Source organism: Staurois parvus, unplaced genomic scaffold (assembly GCF_062004578.1).
Source record: "Staurois parvus isolate SC_StPar_1 unplaced genomic scaffold, SC_StPar_1.0 ptg000253l, whole genome shotgun sequence".
Taxonomy (NCBI): Eukaryota; Metazoa; Chordata; class Amphibia; order Anura; family Ranidae; genus Staurois; species Staurois parvus.
Genome location: NW_028318049.1, coordinates 751863 through 771106, shown reverse-complemented (window position 1 = coordinate 771106; position 19244 = coordinate 751863). Strand labels below are relative to the sequence as shown.

The 19244-nt window shown below is 42.6% G+C and overlaps 2 protein-coding genes across 2 annotated transcripts; one reads left to right on the top strand and one right to left on the bottom strand.

Annotated features, from left to right (window-relative positions):
- Window positions 1–643: 643 nt before the first annotated feature.
- PANX3 (pannexin 3) lies at window positions 644–18606 on the bottom strand. Its single transcript, XM_089680909.1, has 5 exons — window positions 18317–18606; window positions 16404–16546; window positions 5264–5478; window positions 3885–4561; window positions 644–1020 (listed from the first exon to the last, which is right to left on the bottom strand). Exons 1-5 carry the CDS (start codon window positions 18492–18494, stop codon window positions 992–994), a joined length of 1242 nt encoding a protein of 413 aa, XP_089537035.1. The 5' UTR covers window positions 18495–18606; the 3' UTR covers window positions 644–991.
- Window positions 7919–10207, top strand: LOC149459597 (uncharacterized; the record flags this gene model as incomplete). Its single annotated transcript, XM_089680925.1, has 1 exon — window positions 7919–10207. A coding segment is annotated over one exon (2265 nt), but the record flags the coding sequence as incomplete, so codon positions are not given.
- Window positions 18607–19244: the final 638 nt, after the last annotated feature.

The following is a 19244-nucleotide window of genomic DNA, read 5'->3' as shown; positions in this document are numbered from 1 at the left end:
TTCCAGCTGCAAGGCTTTTTGGGGATGTCTCCACCAGCTTTGCACATCTAGAGAGGGACATTTCTGCCCATTCGAATTGGGTACCACATCCGATTTGCATAATGTGACCCTGCAGCCTTTTCAATGCAGCCGATTCACTTGGGTGCAGGCCGGGTGCAGCACTCAGAGTCCAGTACAATTCTGAACCCAGTTCAGCTGCAATTTTCATTGTCATACACTTTGATAATTCGCACCTTAGCCTCTGAACAAACTCACACTGGAGGGGGCTGAAGTCAAAACCGTCCTGTTCATATGTGAACCTGGTCTGGGGTGCCTCAAGATTTACTTTTAAAAGGTGCTGCAACTAAAAAAAAAAATAAAAGGAAAGACGCTGCAGTAAAATACAACTGAAGTCTCTGTCTCCATTGTATATTACGTATGCAACAGCTCAGAATTCTGCACTTTAAATCATAGGATGCCCTACAGCTCGATCGCCTTCATACTTTAGGCAAAGAACGAGTTTTAGTGTTCCCATCAGAGCTTCCACCACCTGATACCTAAGGGCTTGGAGGGCGACTTATCTACAAACTCCATTTCCCTCCATTCATAGCTCTATGCTGTAGGGTTCCAGGGAAAGTGGGCGGAGCTGAAGAAGAGGCGGTAATGCGCATATTTTGCTACAGTTTATCACATGACCGTATTACATCACTACGTCACACTAGACTAAGATAGCTTGGCGGACACAAACCTTTGACAACAGGATACTCGGGGAGGATGTAAAAGGAAATCGACTGCAGATAAAATTCTGAAAGGTAGATTGTGCAACTTTACAGTACATGTCGAAGGAACATAGACTCTGATCTGCATTATCTCGTGTTGCTGCATGACATGGATCTTGCTTTGCTTTATCTATCATTCTACTTTAAATAAACACACTTTTCTACAAAGAACCACTTAAAAAAAATGTATGGAACGGAAAGATGCGGCTGACCAGAGTTCTTTCTTCCATAGACTATTTTCTGCTCACTTTACTTGACATTTCTGTAAAGGATAAAACATATAGTCATTTCCTCTGTTGTAATATAAAAGGTGAGACAGAACAATTGGCTAGGCTTAAAGTGTATGTCCAGGCACTCCCCAAATGAAAGTGTTACTAAACCCACAACAGTAAAATCAGTCTGTATATGCAGTAAAGCATACTTGTTATATTCACTGGAAACTAAGAGGTTAATTCTCTACATTATGTAAAAAGGATGTTTGATCCTGTCTTCTCTGATCCTCCCCTTCTTCCAGTGTCTCCTAAATATCTGCAGATAGAACAGAGCATTGGGGACAAGCTGTACATGCTCAGTTTGATGTGTATCGCTAGAGTTTTTTTTTGTTTTTTCTTGGGAGAGTGCATGTGATCAGCACCAGGCCAGGGGTGGACTGACCATTTGGAAACTTGGGCATTGCCTGGCATCAGTAGGGGGCCCCATGAGATGCCCCTGGTACTTTTTTCATAGTCTTTTGTGTTTGGGCAAGGACACAGGGGCCCCATGATCCCCTACTGCCCGGGGGGCCCCATGATCCCCTACTGCCCGGGGGGCCCCATGAGTTGTCAGTCCGCCCCTGCACCAGGCCAATCAGTGCTGTCCAGACAGAGGTCAGGGGTTCTGCATCCTCCTACAGAAGAATGAAAACTCCTACAAGCTTTAACCAGTGCTCTGCTGGACATTGATAGAGGTCACACTATACACTGCTGATGTGAAAAGGTATTTAGCAGTTTATATTTACTAAAATAATTGCATTTTCATGTTCTGTGTACTGTGGGAAACTGGATATAGAGAATGCAGGATCTGGGGAGATCAGATATAGTGAATGCAGGGTCCGGGGAGACCGGATATAGTGAATGCAGGGTCCGGGGAGAGCAGATATAGTGAATGCAGGATCCAGGGAGACCAGATATAGTGAATGCAGGGTCCGGGGAGACCAGATATAGTGAATGCAGGGTCCGGGGAGACCAGATATAGTGAATGCAGGGTCCTGGGAGGCCATATATAGTGAATGCAGGGTCCGGGGAGACCAGATATAGTGAATGCAGAGTCCGGGGAGACCAGATATAGTGAATGCAGGGTCCTAGAAGGCCATATATAGTGAATGCAGCGTCCTAGGAGACCAGATATAGTGAATGCAGGGTCCGGGGAGACCAGATATAGTGAATGCAGGGTCCGGGGGGGACCAGATATAGTGAATGCAGGGTCTGGGGAGACCAGATATAGTGAATGCAGGGTCCTGGGAGACCGGATATAGTGAATGCAGGGTCCAGGGAGACCGGATATAGTGAATGCAGGGTCCGGGGAGACCGGATATAGTGAAAGCAGGGTCCGGGGAGACCAGATATAGAAAATGTAGGATCCAGGGAGATCAGATATAGTGAATGCAGGGTCCAGGGGGACGGCATAAAATTTATGTCGTTTTTTTTCCCCACAAATTGAGCTTTCTTTCGGTGGTATTTGATCAGTGCATTTTTTTTTTTTTGTGCTATAAACAAAAAAAATTAAAATTTTGAGCAAAAAACTATTTTTGATGGTTTGCTATAAAATATATCCAGTAAAAAAATGTAAAAAATCAAATTTAATTATCAGTTTTAGGCTAAAATGTATTCTGATACATGTCTTTGCTAAAAAAACAAAATCCCAATACGTGGAAATTAATTGGTTTATGTGAAAGTTATAGTGTCTACAAATGGCGGTACAGATACTGGGATTTTTTTTTCTGTACTAGTAATGTTGGCGATCAGCGACTTATAGCGGGACTGCAGAGGGCATTCTGACACTGGGGGGAACTGACTAACTGCCACTGACATCCCCAGTGACACCAATAGTGATCATTGCTAATAAAAAACACTGACACTGTACTAATGGCACTGGGCTGGAAGGGGTTAACATCTGGGGCAATCAAAGGGTTAACTGTGTGCTGTTTTACTGTATGTGCTCTCTATCTGTTTCACTGTGTCAGCACATTGCTTTGCTATGTGGAGGAGCTGACAGGGGAGAGATCTGTATTGTTTACATACAGGTCTCTGCCCTGTCAGTGATACTTGGTGATTGCCAGATGCCGTTGGGAAATCACAGGCCGGGACCCAGTGATTGACAGCTGAGGGCGCCACTGCAAAAAATGCAAAATTACGTATATATACATGATTTTTTGCAGCCCTGCAGCAGTATTTCTGCTATAGGGCGGCAGGAAAGCGGTTAAGCTTCTAACCTCAGCTTGTTCAATTAGGCATTGGTAATAAACGCTGCAAGCTGATTGGTTTCTCTGCAGAAGTGAGTCTGATTTTGCACTCTCCAGCTTTAGTACATAAACCCCATTGTGTTTTTGAAGCATTATTAATATGTTTATGGTGCGTGTTCTGCTCACTATATTTCATCGCTTCCCTTCTTCATTTGATGGGTTTTGTGAAGAGAGGTGTGTGGTGTGTTTAGTAGTGAGAGAAACATGGATCTGTCATTTCTGATACTTCTAGAAAATATTGCGTGGAAACATGCTGAATTGCAGCATTTGTAAGGATTTCCTCTTACTTCCTCTTTTGGCTATGGGAAGTGAAGATAAATCTTCCCAATCAGACACAGATGGCAAAATAAAAACTTGATGGGTTATACCCTCCCTTTCTCTATCCAAAATATAAAAAGTTGTTTTGCCTATAGTTCTACTAGGGTTTCGGGTTAGGTCAGGTTTTGTAGAGTTGCGGTAGTGTTGGCATAGGGTTAGGCTTTTTATGGTAGGGGTGTGGTTAGGCTTAGGGTGGGGTTAGGGTTCGCGTTTTATTAGTCCGTATAATTTATTAATTTTGTATGAACTGACACTATAAAAAATGCAGGAATTCAATACAGGCCACATTTAGAAAAGCCTAATCTTACCAATATTTTCCACTTTTGATGGTGACTGGAGCTCGTTGCTGCTTATGACCCCATCATACCCTGAGGGAAGAAAGGTTTCACTATCTTCCTCCATTCCCACCAACAATGTCATGAAGTCCACCACCGTGTCAATGTTCTCCCGGTTCCTGGTCATGTCCTTGAGTGAGCAGAGAACACTCAGGCGGCTGAACGATTTAAGCTCGCATATATTGGCCCGAAGGAAGAGAATAATAATATTTAGGTCATTAATCGGGCAACCCAACATCTTCTTGCTCAGGAGATCAAAGGCTGGGAGCATTTCATAGACATTCAGGAACTGTTTGTCCCAGTGGAAGAGCTTAGTTAAATTGTACAATATCACCGGCACCAAGAGGATGTATACGGCGGCATTGACCACGCTAATGATCTGGAAGATGGTCAGCGATATCAGTTTGCATCTGACAAAGATGGAGGAGGAAATGTCCGATGCAAGAAAATCCGGTTTGATATGGCAGTTGAACTCTTCTTGATAGAAGACACTAAGGTGGAAGAAGCCCAGGTAGAAGCAGGTGATGACAATGAGAAGAAGCAGAAGAATGTTCCGGAACAGATAGGTGAATGCGATGAAGTGGGAACGCTGTTTGCCACTCAGGTAACGTTCCAACAGGGGATATTCAAAGTAGCGCACATGGCGGGCACTAAAATGAAAAAAGAAGTGATTGATCTATAGCATGGGTTTCCAAATTTTCTAATTAAAGAACTGGTTTACTGTCTTTCAGACTTTCGAGGGGCCCAGACTGTGGTTAGTGGAAGTAGAAAATGTTTTGGTGTCAGTGGGAGTAAATAATGGCCCAATGTTGGTATCCGTGGGAGGAATAGTGCCCCAATGTTGGTATCAATGGGAGGAATAATGTCCCAATTTTGGTGTCAGCAGGAGAAATAGTGCCCCATTGTTGCTGTCAGTGGGATGATTAGTGCCCCATCATTGGTGTCAGTGTGGGGAACAATGGTCTATTGTTTTGTCAGAGTCAGAAATTATTCCCCACTATTGGTGTCAGTGGTGAGAATAATGACTTTTATCCGTGGGAAGAAGAGTGTCCCAAGGGCTGGATAAAGATAAGCAAAGGGTCACATATGGAGACCACTGATCTAAAGTATTGGGTGATGTCCACCAAAGTTTTCACTTATGAGTTCCTCTTACACAGTCAGGACAACCTTACTGGGCACAAGTGCATTGTATCTCAGTGTATTTTCATTGCTGATACAGTATGTGTTTGGTATTGATGAATAACCATAGAACATAAAACTGAGGGATGGAAACCCTAATCTATAGTCTAGCCCTAAACTTGACCTAGCACCAACTCCCAAATTTTAACCTAACCCTCCTACGTTCACGGTACCTTTTCAGCTCCTCCCAGAACAGCTGTGGGTCAGGACAGCTTCTGTGAGTCTTCACCAAGTGCTGGACCAGCTTGATGGATCGATTGTAGGATTTATCCAGTTCGTCGATAATAAAGAGAAGATCAGTGTACAGCGCAGACCTGGAGATATACTTCCAAAGAATGACCGGGATGTACATGGCGATAGCCACAACTGTCAGCGTGAATGGGAAAACCTGTGAAATGACAGGACTGGGTGAACATCCTGGCAATGGCAACCTCCTTATTTCTTTCTTAAAGGTTTCATGTTATGGCAGTGTTTCCTAGTATTAGCAGCTAAACACTTTTTTGAGTTGCTTTGATTGGCTCCTTAGAGGTTCTGTCACATTGTATGATTTTAAAGAATGTATTTGTCTTGCACTGCTGAACATAAGTATTTGAACGCCTAAGAAACAGCAAGAATTCTGGCTCTCAAAGACCTGTTACTGTGCCTTTAAAAAGTCCACCTCTACTCCATTCATTAATCTAACTTAGTAGCACCTGTCTGAGCTCTTTAAAGACACCTGTCCACTCCACAGTCAGTCAGATACCAACTACTACCATGGGCAAGACCAAAGAGCTGTCAAAAGACACCAGATACAAAATTGTGAACCTCCACAAGGCTGGAAAGGGCTACGGGGCAATTGCCAAGCAGCTTGGTGAAAATAGATCAACTGTTTGAGCAATTGTTAGAAAATGGAAGAGGCTAAAGACGACTGTCAGTCTCCCTCGGACTGGGGCTTCATGCAAGATCTCACCTCGTGGGGTATCACTGATGATAAGAAAGGTGAGGAATCAGCCCAGAACTACAAGGGAGGAGCTGGTCAATGACATGAAGAGAGTTCAAAGTCTGTTCAAAGGTCACTGTCGGTAGAACACTACACCGTCATGGTTTCAAATCATGCATTGCACGGAAGGTTCCCCTGCTCAAGTCATCACATGTCCAGGCCCGTCTGAAGTTTGCCATTGACCATCTGGATGATCCAGAGGAGGCATGGGAGAAAGTCATGTGGTCAGATGAGACCATAGTAGAACTTTTTGGTCTAAACTTCCCTTGTCGTGTTTGGAGGAAAAAGAAGGATGAGTTGCATCCCAAGAACACCATCCCTACTGTGAAGCATGGGGGTGGTAACATCATGCTTTGGGGGTGCTTTTCTGCGAAGGGGACAGGAAGACTGCACTGTATTAAGGAGAGGATGAATGGGGCCATTTATTGTGAGATTTTAAGCAACAACCTCCTTCCCTCAGTCAGAGCATTGAAGATGGGTCGTGGCTGGGTCTTCCAACATGACAACGACCCGAAGCACACAATCAGGATAACCAGGGAGTGGATCCATAAGAAGGGTATCAAGGTTCTGGAGTGGCCTAGCCAGTCTCCAGACCTAAATCCAATAGAATATCTTTGGAGGGAGCTGAAACTCCGTGTTGCTCAGCGACAGCCCCGTAACCTGACAGATCTAGAGGAGATCTGTGTGGAGGAGTGGGCCAAAATCCCTGTTGCAGTGCAAACCTGGTCAGGAACTACAGGAAACGTCTGACCTCTGTAATTGCAGACAAAGGCTTCTGTACCAAATATTAACGCTGATTTTCTCAGGTGTTCAAATACTTATGTTCAGCAGTGCAAGACAAAAAAATTCTTTAAAAATCATACAATGTGATTTCCTGAATTTTTTTCTAATTCTGTCTCTCAGAGTGGGAATGCACCTACAATGTGAATTTCAGACCCCTCCATGATTTCTAAGTGGGAGAACTTGCAAAATCGCAGGGTGTTCAAATACTTCTCTTCCTCACTGTATATATATATATATATATATATATATATATATATATATGTATATATATAATTTATTTAAATTATGTATGATTTTTTATATTTTTTTATAGCCCCTTTATCTGTAGGTCCACATAGAGAGAGAGGAACACATCTATATGAATACTGTCCCTCTTAGGTTCTGTTACATCTGACACAGGTACATTCCTTTGTGCATGTTGAGCCCAATAGGAGTTCTCATTCACGCATACACGCTTATGTGGAGGGTCTATGTATGTATGTATGTATGCATTTATTCATCTTACTCTTATAGATGTTTTTTTTTTATTTCTAAGCCTGCATAAAAAAGACTTTATATTATTTCCATTGCATTGCAGTTGGTTGGTTTAATTTCAAGTCTGAACAGAAATGTATGAATATGGACTTTTAATAATAGTCCATTCAGACTATTATTTGCAAGTCAAGTGCCATTGGGAGTACACACCATAGTTATGATCCTAGCAAAGGGATAGTAATGTGCCTAATTAGTTTAATAGAAAAGTCATCAGAGTTTTTTTTATGCCTTCTAATGGTTTTTAATAGTTTGAGTCATTATATTATATTTTGTTACAACTAGAGATGAGCGAAGAAATGAAAAATTCGATTCGGCTGATTCGGCGAATTCCAGTGTGAAATTCGATTCGATGCGAATTTCTCCGCTACGAAGATGACTTATTTAAAGGGTTTCTAGGCTTCAGAGAGCCTTTAAATTAGTGCAGAACACTGTACCTTTAATTTAAATGCCCTTGGAGATGAGGAAGGAGAAGGAGAAGGAGAAGGATGAGAAGAAGGAGAAGGAGAAGGATGAGAAGAAGGAGAAGGAGAAGGGTGAGAAGAAGGAGAAGGATGAGAAGAAGGAGAAGGATGAGAAGAAGGAGAAGGAGAAGGATGAGAAGAAGGAGAAGGAGAAGGATGAGAAGAAGGAGAAGGAGAAGGATGAGAAGAAGGAGAAGGATGAGAAGAAGGAGAAGGATGAGAAGGAGAAGGATGAGAAGGAGAAGGATGAGAAGAAGAAGGCTGAGAATAAGGAGAAGGATGAGAAGAAGGAGAAGGAGAAGGATGAGAAGAAGGAGAAGGATGAGAAGAAGGAGAAGGAGAAGGATGAGAAGAAAGAGAAGGATGAGAAGGAGAAGGATGAGAAGAAGAAGGATGAGAAGAAGAAGGATGAGAAGAAGGAAAAGGATGAGAAGAAGAAGGATGAGAAGAAGGAGAAGGATGAGAAGAAGGAGAATGATGAGAAGAAGGAGAAGGATGATAAGAAGGAGAAGGAAGAGAAGAAGGAGAAGGAGAAGGATGAGAAGAAGGAGAAGGATGAGAAGAAGGAGAAGGATGAGAAGAAGGAGAAGGATGAGAAGAAGGAGAAGGATGAGAAGAAGGAGAAGGAGAAGGATGAGAAGAAGGAGAAGGATGAGAAGAAGAAGGATGAGAAGAAGGATGAGAAGAAGGAGGAGAAGGATGAGAAGAAGAAGGATGAGAAGAAGGAGAAGGATGAGAAGAAGGAGAAGGAAGAGAAGAAGGAGAAGGAGAAGGATGAGAAGGAGAAGGATGAGAAGAAGGAGAAGGATGAGAAGAAGGAGAAGGATGAGAAGAAGGAGAAGGAGAAGGATGAGAAGAAGAAGGATGAGAAGAAGGATGAGAAGGATGAGAAGAAGGAGAAGGATGAGAAGAAGGAGAATGATGAGAAGAAGGAGAAGAAGGAGAAGGATGAGAAGAAGGAGAAGGATGAGAAGAAGGAGAAGGATGAGAAGAAGGAGAAGGATGAGAAGAAGGAGAAGGATGAGAAGAAGGAGAAGGATGAGAAGAAGGAGAAGGAGAAGGATGAGAAGAAGGAGAAGGAGAAGGATGAGAAGAAGGAGAAGGAGAAGGATGAGAAGAAGGAGAAGGATGAGAAGAAGGAGAAGGATGAGAAGGAGAAGGATGAGAAGGAGAAGGATGAGAAGAAGAAGGCTGAGAATAAGGAGAAGGATGAGAAGAAGGAGAAGGAGAAGGATGAGAAGAAGGAGAAGGATGAGAAGAAGGAGAAGGAGAAGGATGAGAAGAAAGAGAAGGATGAGAAGGAGAAGGATGAGAAGAAGAAGGATGAGAAGAAGAAGGATGAGAAGAAGGAAAAGGATGAGAAGAAGAAGGATGAGAAGAAGGAGAAGGATGAGAAGAAGGAGAATGATGAGAAGAAGGAGAAGGATGATAAGAAGGAGAAGGAAGAGAAGAAGGAGAAGGAGAAGGATGAGAAGAAGGAGAAGGATGAGAAGAAGGAGAAGGATGAGAAGAAGGAGAAGGATGAGAAGAAGGAGAAGGATGAGAAGAAGGAGAAGGAGAAGGATGAGAAGAAGGAGAAGGATGAGAAGAAGAAGGATGAGAAGAAGGATGAGAAGAAGGAGGAGAAGGATGAGAAGAAGAAGGATGAGAAGAAGGAGAAGGATGAGAAGAAGGAGAAGGAAGAGAAGAAGGAGAAGGAGAAGGATGAGAAGGAGAAGGATGAGAAGAAGGAGAAGGATGAGAAGAAGGAGAAGGATGAGAAGAAGGAGAAGGAGAAGGATGAGAAGAAGGAGAAGGATGAGAAGAAGAAGGATGAGAAGAAGGATGAGAAGGATGAGAAGAAGGAGAAGGATGAGAAGAAGGAGAATGATGAGAAGAAGGAGAAGAAGGAGAAGGATGAGAAGAAGGAGAAGGATGAGAAGAAGGAGAAGGATGAGAAGAAGGAGAAGGATGAGAAGAAGGAGAAGGAGAAGGATGAGAAGAAAAAGGATGAGGAGAAGGAGAAGGATGAGAAGAAGGAGAAGGATGAGAAGGAGAAGGAGAAGGATGAGAAGAAGGAGAAGGAGAAGGATGAGAAGAAGGAGAAGGATGAGAAGAAGGAGAAGGATGAGAAGGAGAAGGAGAAGGATGAGAAGGAGAAGGATGAGAAGAAGGAGAAGGAGAAGGATGAGAAGAAGGAGAAGGATGAGAAGAAGGATGAGCAGAAGGAGAAGGATGAGAAGAAGGAGAAGGATGAGAAGAAGGAGAAGGATGAGAAGAAGGATGAGAAGAAGGATGAGAAGAAGGAGAAGGATGAGAAGAAGGACAGTTCTGTGACAGTTTCTGTCTATTTCTGACAGTTCTGGGACATTCACTCCATACAGCGGTTTCAACCGCTGTATGGAGGGAATGTCATAGAACTGTCAGAAATAGACTATTAATGACAGTTCTGGGACTGTCCTTCCATGCAGCGGTTGAAACATTGTATGTATTTGTTTCCATAAATGGATCCATTTATGGAAACAAATACATACAATGTTTCAACCGCTGCATGGAAGGACAGTCCCAGAACTGTCATTAATAGTCTATTTCTGACAGTTCCATGACATTCCCTCCATACAGCGGTTAAAACAGCTGTATGCAGTGAATGTCCCAGAACTGTCATAAATAGTCTATTTCTGATAGATCTGGGACATTCACTCCATACAGCTGTTTTAACCGCTGTATGGAGGGAATGTCATGGAACTGTCAGAAATAGACTATTAATGACAGTTCTGGGACTGTCCTTCCATGCAGCGGTTGAAACATTGTATGTATTTGTTTCCATAAATGGATCCATTTATGGAAACAAATACATACAATGTTTCAACCGCTGCATTGAAGGACAGTCCCAGAACTGTCATTAATAGTCTATTTCTGACAGTTCCATGACATTCCCTCCATACAGCGGTTAAAACAGCTGTATGCAGTGAATGTCCCAGAACTGTCATAAATAGTCTATTTCTGATAGATCTGGGACATTCACTCCATACAGCTGTTTTAACCGCTGTATGGAGGGAATGTCATGGAACTGTCAGAAATAGACTATTAATGACAGTTCTGGGACTGTCCTTCCATGCAGCGGTTGAAACATTGTATGTATTTGTTTCCATAAATGGATCCATTTATGGAAACAAATACATACAATGTTTCAACCGCTGCATTGAAGGACAGTCCCAGAACTGTCATTAATAGTCTATTTCTGACAGTTCCATGACATTCCCTCCATACAGCGGTTAAAACAGCTGTATGCAGTGAATGTCCCAGAACTGTCATAAATAGTCTATTTCTGATAGATCTGGGACATTCACTCCATACAGCTGTTTTAACCGCTGTATGGAGGGAATGTCATGGAACTGTCAGAAATAGACTATTAATGACAGTTGTGGGACTGTCCTTCCATACAGCGGTTGAAACATTGTATGTATTTGTTTCCATAAATGGATCCATTTATGGAAACAAATACATACAATGTTTCAACCGCTGCATTGAAGGACAGTCCCAGAACTGTCATTAATAGTCTATTTCTGACAGTTCCATGACATTCCCTCCATACAGCGGTTAAAACAGCTGTATGCAGTGAATGTCCCAGAACTGTCATAAATAGTCTATTTCTGATAGATCTGGGACATTCACTCCATACAGCTGTTTTAACCGCTGTATGGAGGGAATGTCATGGAACTGTCAGAAATAGACTATTAATGACAGTTCTGGGACTGTCCTTCCATGCAGCGGTTGAAACATTGTATGTATTTGTTTCCATAAATGGATCCATTTATGGAAACAAATACATACAATGTTTCAACCGCTGCATTGAAGGACAGTCCCAGAACTGTCATTAATAGTCTATTTCTGACAGTTCCATGACATTCCCTCCATACAGCGGTTAAAACAGCTGTATGCAGTGAATGTCCCAGAACTGTCATAAATAGTCTATTTCTGATAGATCTGGGACATTCACTCCATACAGCTGTTTTAACCGCTGTATGGAGGGAATGTCATGGAACTGTCAGAAATAGACTATTAATGACAGTTCTGGGACTGTCCTTCCATGCAGCGGTTGAAACATTGTATGTATTTGTTTCCATAAATGGATCCATTTATGGAAACAAATACATACAATGTTTCAACCGCTGCATTGAAGGACAGTCCCAGAACTGTCATTAATAGTCTATTTCTGACAGTTCCATGACATTCCCTCCATACAGCGGTTAAAACAGCTGTATGCAGTGAATGTCCCAGAACTGTCATAAATAGTCTATTTCTGATAGATCTGGGACATTCACTCCATACAGCTGTTTTAACCGCTGTATGGAGGGAATGTCATGGAACTGTCAGAAATAGACTATTAATGACAGTTCTGGGACTGTCCTTCCATGCAGCGGTTGAAACATTGTATGTATTTGTTTCCATAAATGGATCCATTTATGGAAACAAATACATACAATGTTTCAACCGCTGCATTGAAGGACAGTCCCAGAACTGTCATTAATAGTCTATTTCTGACAGTTCCATGACATTCCCTCCATACAGCGGTTAAAACAGCTGTATGCAGTGAATGTCCCAGAACTGTCATAAATAGTCTATTTCTGATAGATCTGGGACATTCACTCCATACAGCTGTTTTAACCGCTGTATGGAGGGAATGTCATGGAACTGTCAGAAATAGACTATTAATGACAGTTCTGGGACTGTCCTTCCATGCAGCGGTTGAAACATTGTATGTATTTGTTTCCATAAATGGATCCATTTATGGAAACAAATACATACAATGTTTCAACCGCTGCATTGAAGGACAGTCCCAGAACTGTCATTAATAGTCTATTTCTGACAGTTCCATGACATTCCCTCCATACAGCGGTTAAAACAGCTGTATGGAGTGAATGTCCCAGAACTGTCATAAATAGTCTATTTCTGATAGATCTGGGACATTCACTCCATACAGCTGTTTTAACCGCTGTATGGAGGGAATGTCATGGAACTGTCAGAAATAGACTATTAATGACAGTTGTGGGACTGTCCTTCCATACAGCGGTTGAAACATTGTATGTATTTGTTTCCATAAATGGATCCATTTATGGAAACAAATACATACAATGTTTCAACCGCTGCATGGAAGGACAGTCCCAGAACTGTCATTAATAGTCTATTTCTGACAGTTCCATGACATTCCCTCCATACAGCGGTTAAAACAGCTGTATGCAGTGAATGTCCCAGAACTGTCATAAATAGTCTATTTCTGATAGATCTGGGACATTCACTCCATACAGCTGTTTTAACCGCTGTATGGAGGGAATGTCATGGAACTGTCAGAAATAGACTATTAATGACAGTTGTGGGACTGTCCTTCCATACAGCGGTTGAAACATTGTATGTATTTGTTTCCATAAATGGATCCATTTATGGAAACAAATACATACAATGTTTCAACCGCTGCATTGAAGGACAGTCCCAGAACTGTCATTAATAGTCTATTTCTGACAGTTCCATGACATTCCCTCCATACAGCGGTTAAAACAGCTGTATGCAGTGAATGTCCCAGAACTGTCATAAATAGTCTATTTCTGACAGTTCTGGGACATTCACTCCATACAGCGGTTTCCGGCAAAAAGTGTATGTGCAGAGTTCCTCTATTCTGCAGATACACTTAGAGGAGCTCTGCAGATACACTTAGAGGAGCTCTGCACATACACTTTTTTCCGGTTTGGAATTATTCTTATTTTCATCCTACTTCTTCTTCTTCTTCTTCATCCTCATCCTCATCCTCTTCTTCTTCTGAGGATGAGGATGAAGAAGAAGAAGAAGAAGAAGAAGAAGTAGGATGAAAATAAGATTAATTCCAAGCCGGCAAAAAGTGTATGTGCAGAGCTCCTCTAAGTGTATCTGCAGAGCTCCTCTAAGTGTATCTGCAGAATAGAGGAACTCTGCACATACACTTTTTGCCGGCTTGGAATTATTCTTCTTTTCATCCTACTTCTTCTTCTTCTTCTTCTTCATCCTCATCCTCAGAAGAAGAGGATGAGGATGAGGATGAGGAAGAAGAAGAAGAATGAAAAGAAGAATAATTCCAAGCCGGCAAAAAGTGTATGTGCAGAGTTCCTCTATTTCTGACAGTTCTCTCACAGCTTCTTCACATGTACAGCGGTTGAAATATCTGTATCCTAAATGGAAACTAATAGATACAAATTGTATCTATTAGTTTCCATTTAGGATACAGATGTTTCAACCGCTGTACATGTGAAGAAGCTGTGAGAGAACTGTCAGAAATAGAGGAACTCTGCACATACACTTTTTGCCGGCTTGGAATTATTCTTCTTTTCATCCTACTTCTTCTTCTTCTTCTTCTTCTTCTTCTTCTTCTTCTTCATCCTCATCCTCATCCTCTTCTTCTGAGGATGAAGAAGAAGAAGAAGTAGGATGAAAAGAAGAATAATTCCAAGCCGGCAAAAAGTGTATGTGCAGAGTTCCTCTATTTCTGACAGTTCTCTCACAACTTCTTCACATGTACAGTGGTTGAAACATCTGTATCCTAAATGTAAACTAATAGATACAATGTTTCAACCGCTAAACATGTGTTCCTTCTGTCAGAGAACTGTCAGAAATAGCGGAGCTCACTGCAGGGACACTTTTGCCGGCTGATCGGGAAATGTTCGATTCGCGCACCCGAAGTAGGCAAAATTTCGGTTTCGACACGAATCGAATATTTCCTGAAATTCGACTCGAATTCCGGTTCGCCTAGTTCGATTCGCTCATCTCTAGTTACAACAACACAAAGAGCTAATAACAGTTAAGGTATTCTATGGGGTTGAGGTCAGGACTCTGTGCAGGCCAGTCACGTTCTTCCACCCCAAACTCATTCATCCATGTCTTTATGGACCTTGCTTTGTGCACTGGTGTGCAGTCATGTTGGAACAGGAAGGGGCCATCCCCAAACTCTTCCCACAAAGTTGGGAGCATGAAATTGTCCAAAATGTCTTGGTATGCTCACGCCTTAAGAGTTCCCTTCACTGGAACTAGGGGGCCAAGCCCAACCCCTGAGAAACAACCCCACACCATAATCCCCCCTCCATCAAACTTTACACTTGGCACAATGCAGTCAGGCAAGTGCAATCCTCCTAGCAACTGCCAAATCCAGACATGGCCATCAGATTACCAGACAGAGAAGTGTGATTGGTCACTCCAGATAGCACGTCTCCAGTGATCTAGAGTCCAGTGGCAGCGTGCTTTACACCACTGCATCCGACACTTTGCATTGCACTTTTTGATGAAAGGCTTGGATGCAGCTGCTCGGCCATGGAAACCCATTCCATGAAGCTCTCTATGTACTGTTGTTGTGCTAATCTGAAGGCCACATGAAGTTTGGAGGTCTTTAGCTATTGACTCTGCAGACAGTTGGAGACTTCTGCTCACTGTGCGCTTCAGCATGCGCTGACCCCGCTCTGTCATTTTACGTGGCCTACCACTTGGTGGCTGAGTTGCTGTTGTTCCCAGTTGCTTCCACTTTGTTATAATATCACTAACAGTTGTGGGTGGAATATTTAGTAACCAGGAAATGTCACGGATGGACTTATTGCAGAGGTGACAACCTATCACGGGACCACGCTTGGAGTCACTGAGCTCCTGAGAGCGACCCATTCTTTCACAAATGTTTGTAGAAGCAGTCTGCATACCTAGGGGATGATTTTATACACCTGTGGCCATGGAGGCGATTGGAACACCTGAATCACATGATTTGGAGGGGGGCCCAATACTTTTGTCAATATAGTGTATATTTGTATAACAATTTAAAACAGTTTATTGATAATTATTTATTTTTACTCTGTATCTCGAAGGATGTTTTTTTTTTCTAATTTTGAACATGTGACCAGCAACAGAGGACAAGAAGCTTCTCCTGCTTATGTTTCCCTGCAGACAGGCTGGGAAAGAGCTGGGTCATGTGAATGCTGTATATTGATTAGGAAAAAGGAATTTTGATGGTTTTTTTTAAATTAAAATAATTACAATGCCACCATCCATATACAGAAATAGAAGGGACAATTTAAATTAAAATGTGTGCAGGGGCGGACTAACCATTTGGAAACTCGGGCACTGCCCAAGGGCCCGGGGTCAGTAGGGGGCCCCATGAGATGCCCCTGGTACCTTTTCCATAGGCTTTTTTGAGTTTGGGCAAGGACACAGGGGCCCCATGATCCCCTATTGCCCAGGGGCCCCATGAGTTGTCAGTCCACCCCTGAATGTGTGTTTAGTATCACTTTAATCTCAGCATGTAAGTCGTTTAATTAGATGGATGTGGCCTGCTGACCATGACCCTCTAGATGGGAGGACACGTTGGAAGAATCTCTCCTATGTATGGCTGATAAGTCATGTTTTGCATTGCATTGGTATTGTTCTGTCACATGTTCTGTCCCCCTTTGTATTGTACAGCGCTGAGTGAACTATTGGCGCTTTATAAATACTGTATAATAATAATAATAATAATACGTGTAAAATACATTGTCAGTACAAAACTCAGCACTTTGCTCTCAGAAATGTCCTTACCTTGTGGATCCACAGGGAGGTGACGATGTGCTGTCCACCAGCGGTGAAATCGTGGTGCGTCAGAGACTGCCAACAGTGCTTATCTACAAACTGCATTTGCTTCAATGAGAAGTTATTTGGAGGGAAGCAGATTACTTGTGAACCTGGAACAGGGAGATGATTGAGTGATAAAGGCTCATTAATACCAGCGGGTTAAGCTGCACATAGGGCGCGTTCGCTGGGGTGTTGTGCATGCGTGCTGTGATGCAACTTGAATAGCTGTGCAACATGTCTAAAGGCTCAGGAACATTATCGGCACCCTAATGAGTGATAAAGACTGCTGGAAAATTCAGAACCTGCTTATACTTAAAGCAGTATTATCCGCTTCTGTACTGCCCTATATCAGAAATACTGCTACGGGGTGGCACGGCTGCGTAAAATCACGTGTATATATACGGCCTCGGCTGTCGATCACGGGGTCCCGGAAGGTGATTGTCCACCGGCACCCGACGATCACCGAGCATCACTGACGGGGGAGAGACCTGTATGTAAACAAGACAGATCTCTCCCCTGTCAGCTCCTGCACACTAATTTGTATGGCTCTGCATAGCACAGCCATACAAAGCAGCGTGTTTTCAGTGGAAAGCACGCACACAGTAAAACACACACAGCACACAGTTAACCCTTTGATCGCCCCACATGTTAACCCCTTCCTGCCCAGTTCCATTAGTACAGTGTCAGTGCTTTTTATTAGCACTGATCACTGTATTGGTGTCACTGGGGATGTCAGTGACAGTAAGTTCCTCCCACTGTCAGAATGCCTGTCACAGTCCTGCTATTAGTCGCAGATCGCCAACATTACTAGTAAAAAAAAAAACAAATTCCTGTATCTATACCGCCATTTGTAGACGCTATAACTTTCACGTAAACCAATTCATTTACACGTATTGGGAATTTTTGTAGAAGAATACATTTTGGCCTAAATTTGTGATGAAATTTGATTTTTTAAATCTTTTTACTGGACATGTTTAATATCAAAAAGTCAAAAATATAGTTTTTTTTTCAAAATTGTCGGTCTTTTTTTGTTCATAGCGCAAAAAATAAAAAACGCAGAGGTGATCAAATACCACCCAAAGAAAGCTCCATTTGTGGGGAAAAAAAAGACATTTGGGTGCAGCGTTGCATGACCTCACAATTGTCAGTTGAAGTAATGCAGCGCCGTATCGTAAAAAATGGCCTGGTCAGGAAGGGGGGTAAATCATCTGGAGGGCAAGTGGTTAAAACGAAAACCAAAAAATTGAATATATTGCAGCTTACCAATCAATAGATGGGGTGGCTGCTTTGGGGTTTTTTTTTCAGGCTTTTTCCTCTCCTTCAGTAACACACCTGCTGTATTACAGTGCTCCCACTCTGGATGAAGGAGCACAGGGGCACCTTTGGATAGCAGCATTGTCAGTCTGGGGGGAGGGCAGTGTTAGATGTATTAGCAGATTTAGATTCACTAACACAGTGAAGCCAAACACCAGCTCACACTTTATAAGCAGTAACCAAAGTATTTTTTCCTTTTGGGCTAAAAGGTTTTACATAAATAAATAAATGCTGATCATTGCAAATGGTTTGTCTCATCCCTGTAACTCATACATTCTGCAAAAGAGCTTGTTCTTTTGAGAAACAACAGACTTACTGGCCAGATCACCAGGTGAAAATTGAAAGAAAGCCTAAAAAAGAAAACTAATGCAGCCAACACATTTAAGAACTGGTAAGCTGCAACATAATAAACGTTTGCTTTTGGGTTTAATACTGCTTTAAAGAGATCGATTCTGATTTGTCACAGTGGGTAAGGATATAAGAAAAGTTGTACTTGATTGTTTGAATGCGACTTTCTAGCTTTGTGTCAACAACAAATTCAATGATACATATAGGAGGTCACTTACCTGAAGACATTTCCCGGGCAAACGTTAAGGAAACGAGCAACAGCGGCAGACCAACCGTCACCAACTTTATAATACGGTCCAGAGGTAACTCCAGTCGCAGGGCTTTCTTATTCAGCGGTTGATCGGGCAGTAATGCGTCAGATAGCATATATTCCGCTGCCCTGTGTGCGATCGACATGTTGTCCACTAATATTAATTCACAAAGAATCCAACGAATTAAAAAAATTCCCTTTAATAGAATCTCCTTTCCCCCTTCTAGCTCCCGCGACCCACCAGAATGTCAGTGCCCGGCTCCTGCTCATAAAGTTTAAATACTCCCGTCATTTTCTGCCAAAAATAAAACCCTTTCTTCACTATGAAAGAGCAGCATCGCACACAAGGCAGGCAAAAATAGACACCCATGTCCCCGGCTATTGACAGGCTGTAATTTGCTGACCACGAAGTTGTAACGCCGCACTTTGTGAGCCCAAGAAGACAGAATATTTGTGGTGGGGTTCCATGTACAAGTAGAGTTTTATAGGAGAAGGTACAATTACTGAAGAACGATTTTCCCAGCTGGTTCTATATAAAGAGATCTGAGGTTTTATGCCCTTTTTTCATTATTTCTCCCAACAAAGGGCCAGCCCTGTGTCGTAAAATAAGTTAAAATCTTTACTCCAATCATGGACTCCGACCAGGAACAGGACTGGTGTGAAGTTCATTTTCTTAGTAAAATAAAGGGCAAGAGAACAGTATAGTATACTATGAGCAGGGGCGGACTGATCATTTGGAAACTCGGGCACTGCCCGAGGGCCCAGGGTCAGTAGTGGGCCCCATGAGATGCCCCTGGTACATTTTTCATAGGCTTTTTTGAGTTTGGGCAAGGACACAGGGGCCCCAGGATTCCCTATTGCCCGGGGGCCCCATGAGTTGTCAGTCCGCCCCTGAC

What these genes read in the sequence shown, in the direction of transcription:
- PANX3 (XM_089680909.1), bottom strand. Translation starts at nt 18,494, where the DNA reads ATGTCGATCGCACACAGGGCAGCGGAATATATGCTATCTGACGCATTA. An exon ending in TGCCCGGGAAATGTCTTCAG is followed by an intron (nt 16,547 to 18,316) that starts GTAAGTGACCTC and finishes TCCCTGTTCCAG; the next exon opens with GTTCACAAGTAATCTGCTTC. An exon ending in CCTCCCTGTGGATCCACAAG is followed by an intron (nt 5,479 to 16,403) that starts GTAAGGACATTT and finishes GTCATTTCACAG; the next exon opens with GTTTTCCCATTCACGCTGAC.